The following is a 14,232-nucleotide window of genomic DNA, read 5'->3' as shown; positions in this document are numbered from 1 at the left end:
TCCTGGATACGACTTAAGCTATTATGTAAGCCTGGACTCGTTTACCCATCTACACAATAAGTGCATATGTAAATAAAATAATAAATGATTATCTTTGAGTATCTTTTTTTAAAGTATTTTTGTCTTTGGGGTCTCTCTGAGTGATCTGATACTTGGTTCTTAAAACGGTTCTTTGGCTCCAAGATTTGTCAGTTTTTTTTTTTCATTGCTTGGACGAGTGAACCAGCCTACAGCCCACTTGTTGTTAAGTTAACCCGGAGCTCATAGACATCAACAGCGTAAATGTCGCGACCCACCCTGACACATGAATTCTATAATACAAACGAATCGCTACCGTTCAAACAGAAATGGATTGCTGTTACTAGTTAAGGTTACGCTGAAATAGTCTCTCAAGGCTCAAGCTTAGGTAGGATAAAAAAGGATTGCTGCTTCACGGTAGAAATATATATGCTATCTACCCCTGCCGGCTCACAAGACGTCCTGCCTACCAGTATTTACGCTAATTATAATCGTTGCGGATTTGATATTTATTACACAATGTTATTCCTTCATCGTGTGAACATGTATTAAGTACGTGTTCAAACTTGTTAAGTATAAGTAGTATTCTACCCAATTATCAGTCTCTTAAAAGACTTTTTTTTCCCTACCTATGCTGATAACCTTGAGAGGCTATTTCAGCTTCACCCTAACGTTTGTAGGTGAGCTCACGGCGCTCAAACCGGAGAGTTGCTAACATTGACCCTAGCAAGAGCAGTGCTTCGCAGAATCTACCACCGGATCGGAAACGCGACCCACTTAGAAGATCCAACGAGAAACTCAGTGGGCTGTATCTGTGGGTCAATTCGCTCGTCGAACCCATCGTCGCAAGCGACGTGTTCGACGAAGACGGTGACCGGTGCTTGTAGTACCTAAAAGCACCGTTAACGGATCGAGAGGATCCGTGGTAACTGGGCACGGTGCGGATTGCCCGATTATGTCAATCAGGTCTGCCACGTTCTCTAATAAGCCCTAAGATTGAGATATCGCCCCATCTGCAGTCGACTCTGTCGCCACGGGTCGCAGGTGCGCGTACTTTTGCCTCGTATTTTTTTTAATGAGCCTTTTAGATATGCGTTAATTCTTTTGCCGTTTTGCGCGATAATAAAAAATAACAAAAATAAAGTGTTTTGTAAAAGTAAAAAGCATGAAACGATCATATTTAACATTAATGAATGGGAACGTAAATGGAAGACATTTCTTTTATAATTACAATCGCTAAAAAGGCACCAGCGGGAGCAGCTTGATGAATTCACAAACTGAATAAAAATTTTAACAGAAGTCATTTACCATTTATAATTTAAGGTAATTTTTATGTGACTGCTGGATAAGTAGAGCTTTTGAATTTCTGTCATTATTATCTTGAAATTATAACGTTCGTGTTTTAAGTGAATTGTGGCGTGAGTAATACAGTAAAGGAACGAACAAAAGAAATGAAAAATAAAAAAGTTATTTAGCCAGTAAGTGGTACATGAAAAAGGAAAAATTTATGTGGGAAGTAAAATTAGGACTAAAAATATACGCATAGACATTTTTTCGCATTAATTTTTATTAGTTTGTTAATTTTTCACAATGCAACGTGGTAAAGGGACGAAGAAATTTAACCTATTTATCCTGAAAAAAAAAATACTGAGAGTTACAACTAAAAATAATGATAATAAGTGTAATTTTAAAAGCTAAAGTACGGGTTATTTCATTGAATTTGTTTATAAAGTTATTCTAAATGATCCTACGGCACCAAACCAACACGAACACATGATTAATGAAAACTTTTTTTAATTTCTTTTTGCTAAATTGACAAACGATGGACAGTTGAAGCGACAAAATAAAAAGGGCCTAATGGGAAAACAAGGAAAGGACGACCTATGAAACGATGGAGTGATAATATCATAGTCACCGCTGGAAAAGAATGGATGAAACAAGCTAAGAACAAAGAAACTTGGATTAAGCTGGAGGAGGCCTATACCCAAATAGGGGTTCCTATCGAAGAAAAATAAACAACAATAAAATTTGATAAAATGTAAAAATAATATAATATATAATTAAGAATATTTACATGTAATACTTGGGTGACGGGAAATAAAAGGCTATTATTATTATATTTGAGGCTTATTGAATTGTTTGTTTGTTTTTTATTGCATGCGTATAAGTATAGATGATAAAAAAATAATAATTCGTGGCCTCACACCTGAGCTGATTCAATTTTGGTCTAGAATATCACAATTTCAGTGTGCTAAATATAATAATAAAAATAAATAAAACAATTCTAGTATATTTTTATTAATTTTATTCGTATTTAAATTTAAAATACACATTTTGTAAACCAAAATGAAAGTTGGTGATTCAATTATAATACTGAAGTTTCGAAAAAACAAAACCACGACTAGCGTTAAATTTGTTACACTTTTAGTCGCTTCGAAAAATTAGGAACAACTTCATATAACAAACTTAAAAAAAACGTGCGGTTAAAAAATCTGATCTTTATTAAGTACTGGTGGTAGGACTACTTGTGAGTCCGCGCGGGAAGGTACCACCATCTTGCCTATATCTGCCATGAAGTGGTAGTGCGATTCGGATTGAAGGGTGAGGCAGCCCTTGTACTGTAATATACTGAGACCTTAGAACTCATACTTCAAGGTGGGTGGCGGCATTTACGTTGTACATGTCTATGGGCTCCGGTAACCACTCAACACCAGGTGGGTCGTGAGCTTGTCCACCCATCTAAGCAATAACAAAAAAAAAAGATCTAAAATACAAAAATTACAATATTAGAAACAAAAGCCGGCCATTTTGTAAATTTATGACAAACGATTTAGTCTATGATATTTAAAAAAAAATCAGCTCTGATCTATTTAAAATGAACTATACTTGTATGTATATTCCTATATATGTATGTACATATCTAAGATATTCACTAGTCCTTATCATATATTGGCAATCAAATTAATTCATGTAAACGTTGAGCCAGCGATTACTGATGTTACCAAAACAGCCAATAATTGCCACCGAACGTACCTCGTAGCGTGTCGAACGAAGATCTTATCTACAAAGTTAGAAATCAAATTTGAAGTCTCAAGACAATAGCGCACGTACTATATTAAAATGAAATCCGGAAAAAAAACATTTCAATTAACTTTTTTTTTTGTTCAATTTTATTACAAAGATGGACATCGACCGTACCAAAGTCTAAAAGATGTGTTTTAGATTAAATAGTGGGACCGAATATCTATAAATTGCAGTTGAAACTTTAAACTGTAAGCTTGACGATGCGTTAACATTTTTTGGTAATGAGATGCAGTAACCTTACCTTCTGGGTCCTGAAACTGCGATACTTTAAGACAAATATTTTTCTGTATGGAAACTAGCGACATCTTGTAGCAGATACCCCTAAACATACATTCCGTAAATGCCTTAAGCATTTAATTATGGTATAACTAAACACAGAAATGAAAAAAAAAACATACAAGTCTTTATTTCTGATAGACCAAATGATTAAATTTTTTCAGTTTGTGGTTTCTGAAAATTTACAAAACCTTCATTAAAAATAAAATATCGGATAGGTAATAAATATATTACTACCATCAACATGAGCAATGAGAAACTAATCGCAGCGAAGCCATCTAGTGGCCAACGCCCGTAAACATTTTTGTTGAGTGCCTGAGTTGCTTATCTATACCAAATTTATGTATATTATCTATGCTCACCTTAGCCACATCCTATGCTTACTTCAAAGAAACTAAAATTTCGTTTCTTTATCGAGTGTACTTTTTGTACAATTTAGCTGAAATTTTCGAAATTAGTATGCTTATACATATTTGTGTTTTTTTCGTACTCTATATAACATATTAGTTTCGAAGAAAATGAAAACAAGGATTGGATGGGATCCATGTATTGGAATTCTAAAGATGGTCCATAAGACACTGAGAGACTACTCGAATACAACATTCACAATAGAATTGGACAAACAGACTCAGAGTCAAGAAATACCAAAGAGTTTCTGTATAGAATTAATAGGATTGTAAAAGTCAGATATTTGCTTGGGGGCATCATAGGGCGTTTTGGAACTGGGGGGCAACTACATGAGACAGATTTGGCTGACGATGCTGCATGGAGGTAAATGCACATATGTGCATAGTGAGCGAGATGGCCTAGTATGAACATTTCTTTTCTTCTAATGTTATTGCAGCGTTCATGTAGGCGGTGTTTCGAAATAAGGATTAGAAGACAGGGGAATGTCATAATATGATCCTTGGATCCTGAGATAAAGGTGTTGCACAATTTTTTGCCTAGCCCATAAAATATAAGATACAATAAGATAGTACTATGCGTTGTTATTTTGCAACTTTGTACAGTTGTTATTGACATTTGAGGCTTTAGAGCAACGTCAAAACGTACCAAAGAATCACGCGAGTAGTTAAAACAAATGTGTTTTTCGTAAATTATATTTACAATAATCTGAATCGTTTTACTGATATGACAATACTGACTCGTATTATATTATTTAATATTATATGGTTCCATCAATAAGAAGGATGAAACACGGCAAAAGAATATTTATCTAAAATAATGATGGTTAGGTATATTATTATGATACCAATAACAAGTATACAATGATTTATTAAAGAGACCGTCGTAGCTTGGATATTTTCAATGATACGTTGTGCTTTTAGTTAGGGTTCGTAATTTTTCGACCTCTTTCATAATGGAAACAAATTTGTTGTTTAGGACATCAATTGAAGTACTGATAGGTTGATGCATAAATAGCATGAACCAATCAGAGTGCTGGGTAGCACGAACTGCTGGAATAGATGTGCAACAGTTTAACTCCGGACTCGAACGGCGAACAGTGTGACTGGGATAATCGTGTTCTATTGCATTTAATTTAATAAAATATGTGATTTGATATGTACGCTTTTTTTCTACTCGGAAGGCTGGGCCACCGAATACATTTTACTACTTTTAAATAATGAAAGCTCTCATCCCAAATCAAAAATCTCCCTTTACCTTTATGTATAAAACTAAGATTCATGAAGTTTGATGGAGTGATTTCTTAAAGAACTTTTATTTATTTGGGCGATAAAGACAGAATACTACTACCCACGGACGTTCAATGGTGAACTAGTTGTTATTAGCTCTAGGTCCTCTTGCCGTTAGTGAGATTTTCACGGAATTTGATATTTAAAGTCAAGAAGCAACAGACATTCTTTAATTTTATACCTTACAAATGAAAGCAATTACATTAGCAAACTTACCCGTTCTTTAAAGAACCAATTCAAACTTCAGTATGCTTTGTTCTTTGGTTTTCAATAAAGGGTGTCTTACGTGTCATTCTACAAACGAAATTCGAAAATAACCAATACCAACCGCAGTGGAAGGCAATCAAATAAGATTTTTAATAATTTGTGAATTTACATAGCGAATACAAATGTTTCACTGGAGCGCTGTTAACGGATTTTGTTGTTTCTTCATAACGGATTTATTGTCGTAACGAAAGCTTGGATGCCGATGATTCCCCTAATAAATCTCGAGTATCTTTTCCTTATTAGTTAGTGCCCCGAGCAGGAAGGACGGCAGGGCTTGACGTTAATAAATTCCAGTATAATGAGGTAACGTTGGATGCAAAATGTATTTCGACAGCGAGTCTAATGATAGTATCCCTTGAATAAACAACAGTTAACAGCGAAAAGAAAAATAAAGATGAAACAATATAAATATCAGTAACATTTTTAATTTAATTCATTCAATGATGATTTTTTTTCCTACTCAGTGAAGAAACTACACAGAGAAAGTCAGTGGGCTGTGGGCAGTCTGTGGGTTAATTTACTCGCAGAGCGCTTCGTCGCAAGCGACGGGTTCGGCAAGGACGGTGACCAGTGCTTGAAGTACCTAAAAGCACCCTTAATGGATCGGGAGGATCCGTAATGACGTGTTTAGGGCGACGTCGACTGTTTACCATTCGGTCCACAGGATCGGGTATGATCAATGATGGTGAGGCATGTTATACGTTTCATAATTAGTATTCAAAAGTAATACAACAATTCTAATTACATATATTATTACCATACTTGCAGATTTTTATTTTCCTACCTAAGCCTTGATAGTCTTGAGAGGCTATATCAGCGTAACCGGGCGAGTAGGTAAGCTCACGGGGCTCAAATCGGGAGTGTTGCTAACACTGGCCCTAGCAAGAGCAGTGCTTCACAGAATCTACCGCCAGATCGGAACCGGGGCCCACTGAGAAGATCCGGCGCGAAACTCAGTGAGCTTTGCGGATATAAATACCTTTCATGATTACTATTCAAACGTAACACAAAAATTCAAATTATATTATTTCAAAGTATGTATGGGCTGTAAAATCAGTTATACATGACTTGCCGAGTCCCTACGAGGGCTAGATAAATATAATGACGGAATCGTACGAGTTGTAACGGATAACAATTTTATAGTTTACCGATTGAAAGGCTTTATTAGGTCGTGTAAAAATGTTTCGTACCTAGATAGGTGCTGTTTGTTAAAACCCAAAATATCTTCAATGGGTCCACCATATCCGCGAGTGCAGATAGCACCGAATGCTCACCGCATGGCGCACTTTAACTGTCAACGTTGATTACTATACTGAACACATGCACATCCGTAAATATTGAACGATCTCTTACTCATATTATAGCATCACAAAACACACGTATATGCACTTAACTCGCGTTAGTTCAGTATTTATTACCATTGAAGTGAGTGAGAGGAGGGTATAGAGGGAAACGCGCGAGACGGGCAGTCGGCAGGTTGCCCAAGTAGAACTGCCGCCGCGTCGAGCCCGCCCCACGACCAACCAACCCCGCGTGCGTTCGACTTACACTACCAAAGCATTTTCGAAAGAGAAACACATTTTTAAGAGTAAAATTATTTGCATATTCACAAATTATAATGGAATAACAATTAAAATTAATATTTCTTAAAAACGACTTTATTAATGTTTAAATTATTTTAAATGAAATTAGACTGTTCGAATCAAATCGAATTACGTTACAATTTGTGAAGGCAATTAAAAAATATTGCGAAATTTATTGAGAGTGAACCAAGCCAGATTCTAATCAGAAATGACCCCTGCGAACATTCTATTAGACACAAATTAACGTATCGACAACGAACACCTATCAGTATAATTAATTTACACCTTTCGGATGGGTCCGATTAATTTATCGGATCGAAACCTTTAACGTTCAAATCAATCTGATTAGCCTTACTCTTAATGCCATAATAATAAATAACTGTGTTAAATGATTATATCCTTTATCAAGCAGTTGAAGATTAAAACGAACCATTTTTTACGGTATGAAACGACATGAGTTGGAAATTTATTAGTACTCAAATCATCTGAAATGGCAGATTGGTTAAAAATCACATGTTTAAACAACGAGAGTTTTAGCTGCTTTTAAAACTTACTAGAATCATAGAATATATTAAATAAATATATGTAACATTGTTTAAGGTAATATTTATACTATTAGCGAGTCTCGTCTGCACTTCGCTTCGCTTATGATATTTGTGAAATGTATGAAATAGAACCATTTCGCATCTGATTGTGCCCTATCTAACTGACGACCAGGATGAACCAGGGTCGATTTTGAAGGGCCAATAACACTTTACCAACTGCACAATGTTTCAACTTATTTGGGTAAATCCAAATTCGTAGAATACGAACAAAACAATGAAATAAATTTCAGAACATTGAATAACGAAATTTTAAATTTTGGATGAGTCTCGTACTGGTAATTTTAATAACAACAGCCTTTAAAAACCGCTGCAAGATTACAAAATCAGAAAAGTTTCAAATACCAAAATCATTGCCTACGTTGTCAACCGTTACTAATCACTGTACAGAATAATTTATCCAGCTAACGTTTTAGGACTGATGGGAAAATTGACGATTCAGGCTCATCTAAAAGGGGCGCATGGAAAAAGGAAGTTGCGTTAAGGACACCCGAGGGGTCATCTGCATACAAAACGGTTAATTAACGGTTTTAATAAGTGTGCTCTAATAAACATAACAAAGAAAAAGCTCTCAGTAAACTAATCATCTAAACATCACTAAAACATCTATCTATATCTATATATATAAAAATGAATTGCTGTTCTTTAGTCTCGCTAAAACTCGAGAACGGCTGGACCGATTTGGCTAATTTTAGTCTTGAATTATTCGTGGAAGTCCAGAGAAGGTTTAGATAAATATGAAAATGTTCGGAATTAAGTAAAAATAACAATTTTGTTTTCCCTTTGATGTGTCCCCCGTCGGACGGATTCCTTTTGTTTGTTTTAAGTTTATTTAATAGAGAAGTTTACGTTTTTTATTTCTCGATTGAGGCAGTACGAAGTTTGCCGGGTCAACTAGTCGTGTAATAAAAATCAAACCTACAAAATTATAATTTGTGTAATTACTGGTGGTAAGATATCTTGTGAGTCCGCACGGGTAGGTCATATCTATGCATCAATTTTATAGTCTTCTTATATTAAGTTGATGATTTGTAATATAAAGGTTCAATAAATATTTCATATAAAAAATACAAGCCACGCTTAATTGCCATTACGCAACACTAAGTCGCACGTACAGTCGTCGTGGCTTAAAGGATAAGACGTCCGGTGCATTCGTATGTAGCGATGCACCGGTGTGCGAATCCCGCAGGCGGGTACCAATTTTTCTAATGAAATACGTACTCAACAAATGTTCACGATTGACTTCCACGGTGAAGGAATAGCATCGTGTATTAAAAACCGAACCCGCAAAATTATAATTTGCGTAATCACTGGTGGTAGGACCTCTTGTCCGCATGTCCGCACGGGTAGGTACCACCACCCCGCCTATTTCCGCCGTGAAGCAGTAATGCGTTTCGGTTCGTAGGGTCGATATATCTCGAGGTGGGTGGCGCATTTACGTTGTAGATGTCTATGGGCTCCAGTAACCACTTAACACCAGGTGGGCTGTGAGCTCGTCCTCCTATTATTGAACTAATAAAACCTTGCCGGTGTTACTCAGAGCTTCAATAGAAACCTAATTTGATACAATTGAAATTAAAAGCGGCGTTAATGAGAATCCTGACAAATCTTTGCCAAATCTACGTAGACCCGAAGAGCCTTTGTGCTTTTCTGAAATCAAACATGATCAAAGAATTTACGGCATCTTTAGAACTGGCAGATAAAGTAAAGAATATTGAGTAGGTACTGATTACTTCGCATTTATTAACCTCGGTCCATGTCAAAGGAATTGTCAGTAATAAATATATAAGTATTGCGTAATGCCACGGTTGCATGTTTCTTGAATCATTTGTTTGTATCGATTACAAATTGTTTACTTGTAGACAACAACATTTTTCAACGCTATGGCAATGTTTTTAAGATTGCGTGTGCTATCTGGACAAAATAGTAGGTGAACGGTGGTTCTAAATGGCAGAAACGATTAGTTCCGTGGCGGATAATGCGGTGGCACAGATCAGATTACGAGTAAACCGTTTTTCAAAGCATAAATATTAACTTGCCCCCTAACTTATATCCCAAAAATGAAATTCCTTGAATTCACATTGTAAATCGTAGGACACTTCATTGAAGTTATTGTGTATTTTTATTTTCTATCAAAGCGTGAAGAAGTGGTTGAATCTCAAAAAAGAAGAGGTGAGTCTCACTCAGTCAATAGAATCGGATAATAATAATGTAGTAAAAGTGTTTTTACTAAGGCGATTTACTGTGGCGACTTTGCAAAAAATATTCGACGGACACATTTAAGAGCGCTGTGTTATATTATTTCATTTGTGATGCTCGTATATAAAAAAAATTGAAAAATTATCGCAGTATTTGAACAATTTTTTTTGTACGTTGTTCAAATAACGGCGCGCTGTATTGAATCTGGTGTCGCTATTGTGTAGCAGCTATATAATATGTACATACCCGAACCCAGTATCTCTCTACTTATGTAGATAAGCAAACCCTGTGAAACCATAATACCATCTATTCAGTTGCGGAAAAACCCATCAAATTTACAATTTCTGAAGTTTTCCCGGATTTCACGACCGGAGAGCATTCATTTTATATTGTGGAAGCCATGGAACTCCAAAAACGTATCCGCAAAATGGAAAATAATACCTCTGTTTACAATGTTAACGAAAAGTTGCCGGCTAATTTTGCCTTGGCTCGTTTATACCAGTCCCGCGGGTCACTCGGATTATTCTTAAGGAAACAGTGAGAAATCACGTAGAACTAACAGTAGGCCGAGACCCGCTTAGTGAAACGCTGACAGACGCTGTTAATACAAACATGTTGCTAAACTTTTCTCGGATTGTAGCATTTTTATTTTACGTACGATTGTTTTAGAACGCTTCAGTTTTTTTTTTTATAGTTTAGACCGGTGAACGAGAGCACGGCCCGCTTGGTGAAGTTAAGTATTTATTGAAGCAGACATCAACGACGTAAATGCCGCCATCCATCTTGAGACATGATTACTAAGTCTTAATTCGATAATACACTGGCTGCTCCATCCTTTAAACCTGCTGATGCTTGCTTTCAGTTACTGCTTCGCGGCAGAACTAAACAGGATGGCGGTACCTATCATCGCGGGCTCAGAAGACGCTATGTCACCAGTAATTACGCAAATTATAGTAATTATGAATAAAAAATCTCCTGGTACCAATTCAATCGTATTCAACTAACATAAACATGAACGATCATAAGACAGGTACATCGTTATAATAAAAGCTTAAATCCGAACTGCGAGCCGTAGAAATATGATGACAAGGAACAGGAAAGCCGAAATTATGTTACCACATAAAATTCTACGATAGCAAATACGACTTCGGCCGGGTCAAGCAAACTGATATTTGTGTTACGACCCCAGAGTACATTCAGTTTGGGGGTGCAAAGCGCTATGTTCGTTGCGAACTAAATATCTCAACATCAAACCCAACCGTGTGACCGTCCACAGCCCAACTGCAAGGACCTATTACCTCCACGTCCCTATCGTTAATTTATTCGGCCCATTACGTTTCTGCTGTTTCTACAAATTCTAATCGTCCAACACTAAGTTAATGCTGATAGGCAAGGTCTATTTACGTGAAACGCTTAGAACACAAACCGCGTTGACATTGTATTAAGTCACATATATCCTACTCAGATTATACAAAGATAGTGGACTAAATTTGGTATGCACATGCGAGAAAACCGCGAGCAATATTGTAGCATCACAGAGAATCCTAGTTTAATTAAGATGCATGTTCACCAACGTAACAAGGGTTCTGCGAAGTAAATAACAACACGTACAGGTACAAACGAGGGCAACTAATCTCGTTATCAACAAGTTTGCTCCATCTTATCGTCAGCTGATCAGAGCCCTCACCTCGCACTAAATTGTTGAATTTAATATACATTTTTGGTGAATAAACAACTTTTTTAAAATTAACTTTTTACTACCCTTGTAAGAAGATGAGCATACGATCGACCTGATAGTGAGTGATTATCGCCGCATACGGACGCTGGTGGCAGGCACAGTCAGGCCGCTCCCTAGAACTGAGTCTCCAACAAGCCTTTCTTGAAGAAAATCATGTCATAGTGCTCAAAAAACATCTTGGAGGGAATTCAATCTAAAAATGGATGATACGTGGTAGAAAAGGATCTCTAGAAATGCACTGTGGTTGAGCTTCACTCGCGAATATTAAAGTGTCGAAGATTTAGCTGTGTGGAACAGTACTTAAAGGACTCGATAATGGGAAGCAGCATTCTCTGAGTATCAACGAATCTATCGCCAACCTCAAATTTACCGATGGTAGGGCGTCTTATAATCCCGCACTATTAGGTACTATTATCCCTCCTACGCTAATCGCGAAGCAGTCCCGTTTGAAGGGTGATCCAGCCGTCATCGAATACAATTAAGACTCTGATTTCGTGTCTCAAAGTGGGTGGCAGCATATGGTATATTATATATATATAATGACCCTGTAGAAACCTCTACTGATTGAAGCGTATCCATATTCATCTACTCATTTACCTACACTAATCAAAATTATTCTATAAAAACTGACCCGCTTTTTATAAAGTATTCATGAAAACTGTTAAGTAATAAATTGTTAAGCGGAAAACTTTTCAGCGATCAAGATAAAAGTTTCAAAGTGGAAGGATGTAACAGCATAATTAATTAACAAAATCATAATAAATGTTTTTTTTAATAATGTAGTCTTTGAGTTTCCTGGATGAGATGAATTATAATTAGCAAGTAGCTTACATTAAAATTCAGTATTACCAAAATTTAGGCGAAAAGCAACGTCAATAAGAAAAAAAAATGAAATCTACATATTTTAGCTAGCAAAAGAATGAGAAGGAACATATCTGAAGCTCTCTGCAAAAAAGTTTTTTTTTAACTTCCAATTAACCACAGCATTTTTTAATGACTTGAAATGTAAATTAAACATAAGTAGATCACGTTCAAGGGACTCAAAGATAAATGATCTTTTGTGATATTAATACCCGAAAGATACAAGACGTAATATGTATTAACAGAGGCCTTGATATCGATTACAATCACTAAACCAACGAGTCGAACAGTATATTATTTTATAGAATATCAATATAAGTTTTTAAATTAGGTACATGCTGTTAAAAAAAAAAAATACCGAATTACTTTTACTAAAAATAATAAGTACTTTAAGTACTCACTAATCAATCTATCTATTGTACATAACAAATAAACGTTTTTAGAATACACTTTATTTGAATCTACAATTTATAAAGTGTATGGAACATTTTTAAACAAACTCCGCGGGAAAATTTACGTACAGCTGGCGATGTCCATGGCGGAGCATGAGCGTTATTAACCAGTAAATGCATAATAACATGTTTAATAATGTATGACGCTAACATAACTTGTAGGTCATTGAGTGCCATTACACAGCGCTGTGCCAATTCAGTGTTTGCAGCGTATATCAAAGGGAGAACATTGCTGACTTTGGATAGCTATTATATCAGTGGACACAATAAATTTTCTCGTGCATCTTTACGAAATTGCGTACTAGCAATAAAGCATCTTGAAATATTTGATTTTCGAAAATGCGTACCTACATGAACAAATGTATTTTTGTTCTACATTCCTGTGAACTTTTACTGTTAGGATTTGGTTCTAGATTTACAACTGCAGTATACGGTTACCGGTGTCCATACATGGATGCTATCAGTTAAAAGTAACATTTTTATTATACCATGGCTGTGTTGTCTTCTAAATTGGAAAAGGTAAGGAAAAGGTTATCCGCCGCTGCAGTAATAAGCTGTAATTTTTAATAATTCCATTAATTCGCTGACAAAGTTGACAGGCGTCCGGATCGTGAGCCAAATCACTTGTACCGACCTACTTAATCTCCTACTAAATGGTATTTTGTCTCTCTAATATGAAATGTCTACAAAACGTTCACGATTGCGAATCAAATCAAATTTGACAATGCGACAATCAAATTCAAATTGGAATTTTCTCACGTCTCTTGTTTACATGCGCTTAAATTAAACTTGACGGTACCTCTCCGAATTCGCACGGCCCGTAATAGCATCAGTATCAACATCATAATATCGTCAACATAAGTAGTTAATGTATCGTTATTTGCTAAACAAATAAATATACATAAATCACGGCTAATAATACATGCTTTGTCGTCACAAGAATCTATTTAGCGTATACTCGATGGACGTATCCCGGACGTGTTCGATACTTACGCACATTGCGCTTCGGCTGGTCTACTTCGGAACAAAGATAATGCCGATGTATGATTAATGGTAAGTGAGAAGTTTCCGCTGAGCGAAACCGGAAAGAAGCGGGCAAGATACTGAAAGGAAAAGTAGTCTCGCACACCACATACAAATTACGTTTAAAGATGCGGGCATACAACCCTTCCGTCTATTGATATTAATCTCTATATATAAAAATGAATTGCTGTTCGTTAGTCTCGCTAAAACTCGAGAACGGCTGAACCGATTTGGCTAATTTTGATCTTGAATTATTTTTGGAAGTCCAGAGAAGGTTTAAAAGGTAGATAAATATGAAAATGCTCGGAATTAAATAAAAATAATAATTTTGTTTTTCCTTTGAAGTATCCCCCGTCGGACGGGCTCCTTTTGGTTGTTTTAAGTTTATTTTATACAAAAGTTTAGATCTTTTATTTATCGATTGAGGCACTACGA

General features: G+C 36.1%; 1 protein-coding gene across 11 annotated transcripts in view; it reads right to left on the bottom strand.

The window, feature by feature from the left end:
- The window catches only part of LOC114251597 (neural-cadherin), a 340,197-nt gene that overhangs the window by 87,725 nt on the left and 238,240 nt on the right, over nt 1–14,232 (bottom strand). Inside the window, exon 1 of one of the 11 annotated variants that reach the window (XM_089727049.1) lies at nt 6,530–7,034. The exons of the other annotated variants lie outside the window; for them this stretch is intronic. Within the exon in view, the coding sequence (XP_089583175.1) occupies nt 6,530–6,581 (52 nt within the window). The 5' untranslated portion in view covers nt 6,582–7,034. Of the gene's footprint in view, nt 1–6,529; nt 7,035–14,232 lie in introns of those variants that run through there. 11 annotated transcript variants of the gene reach the window in all.

This window comes from Bombyx mandarina, chromosome 04 (genome assembly GCF_030267445.1).
Source record: "Bombyx mandarina strain Sakado chromosome 04, ASM3026744v2".
NCBI classification, from domain to species: Eukaryota; Metazoa; Arthropoda; class Insecta; order Lepidoptera; family Bombycidae; genus Bombyx; species Bombyx mandarina.
This window is presented reverse-complemented; position numbering and strand designations above follow the sequence as displayed.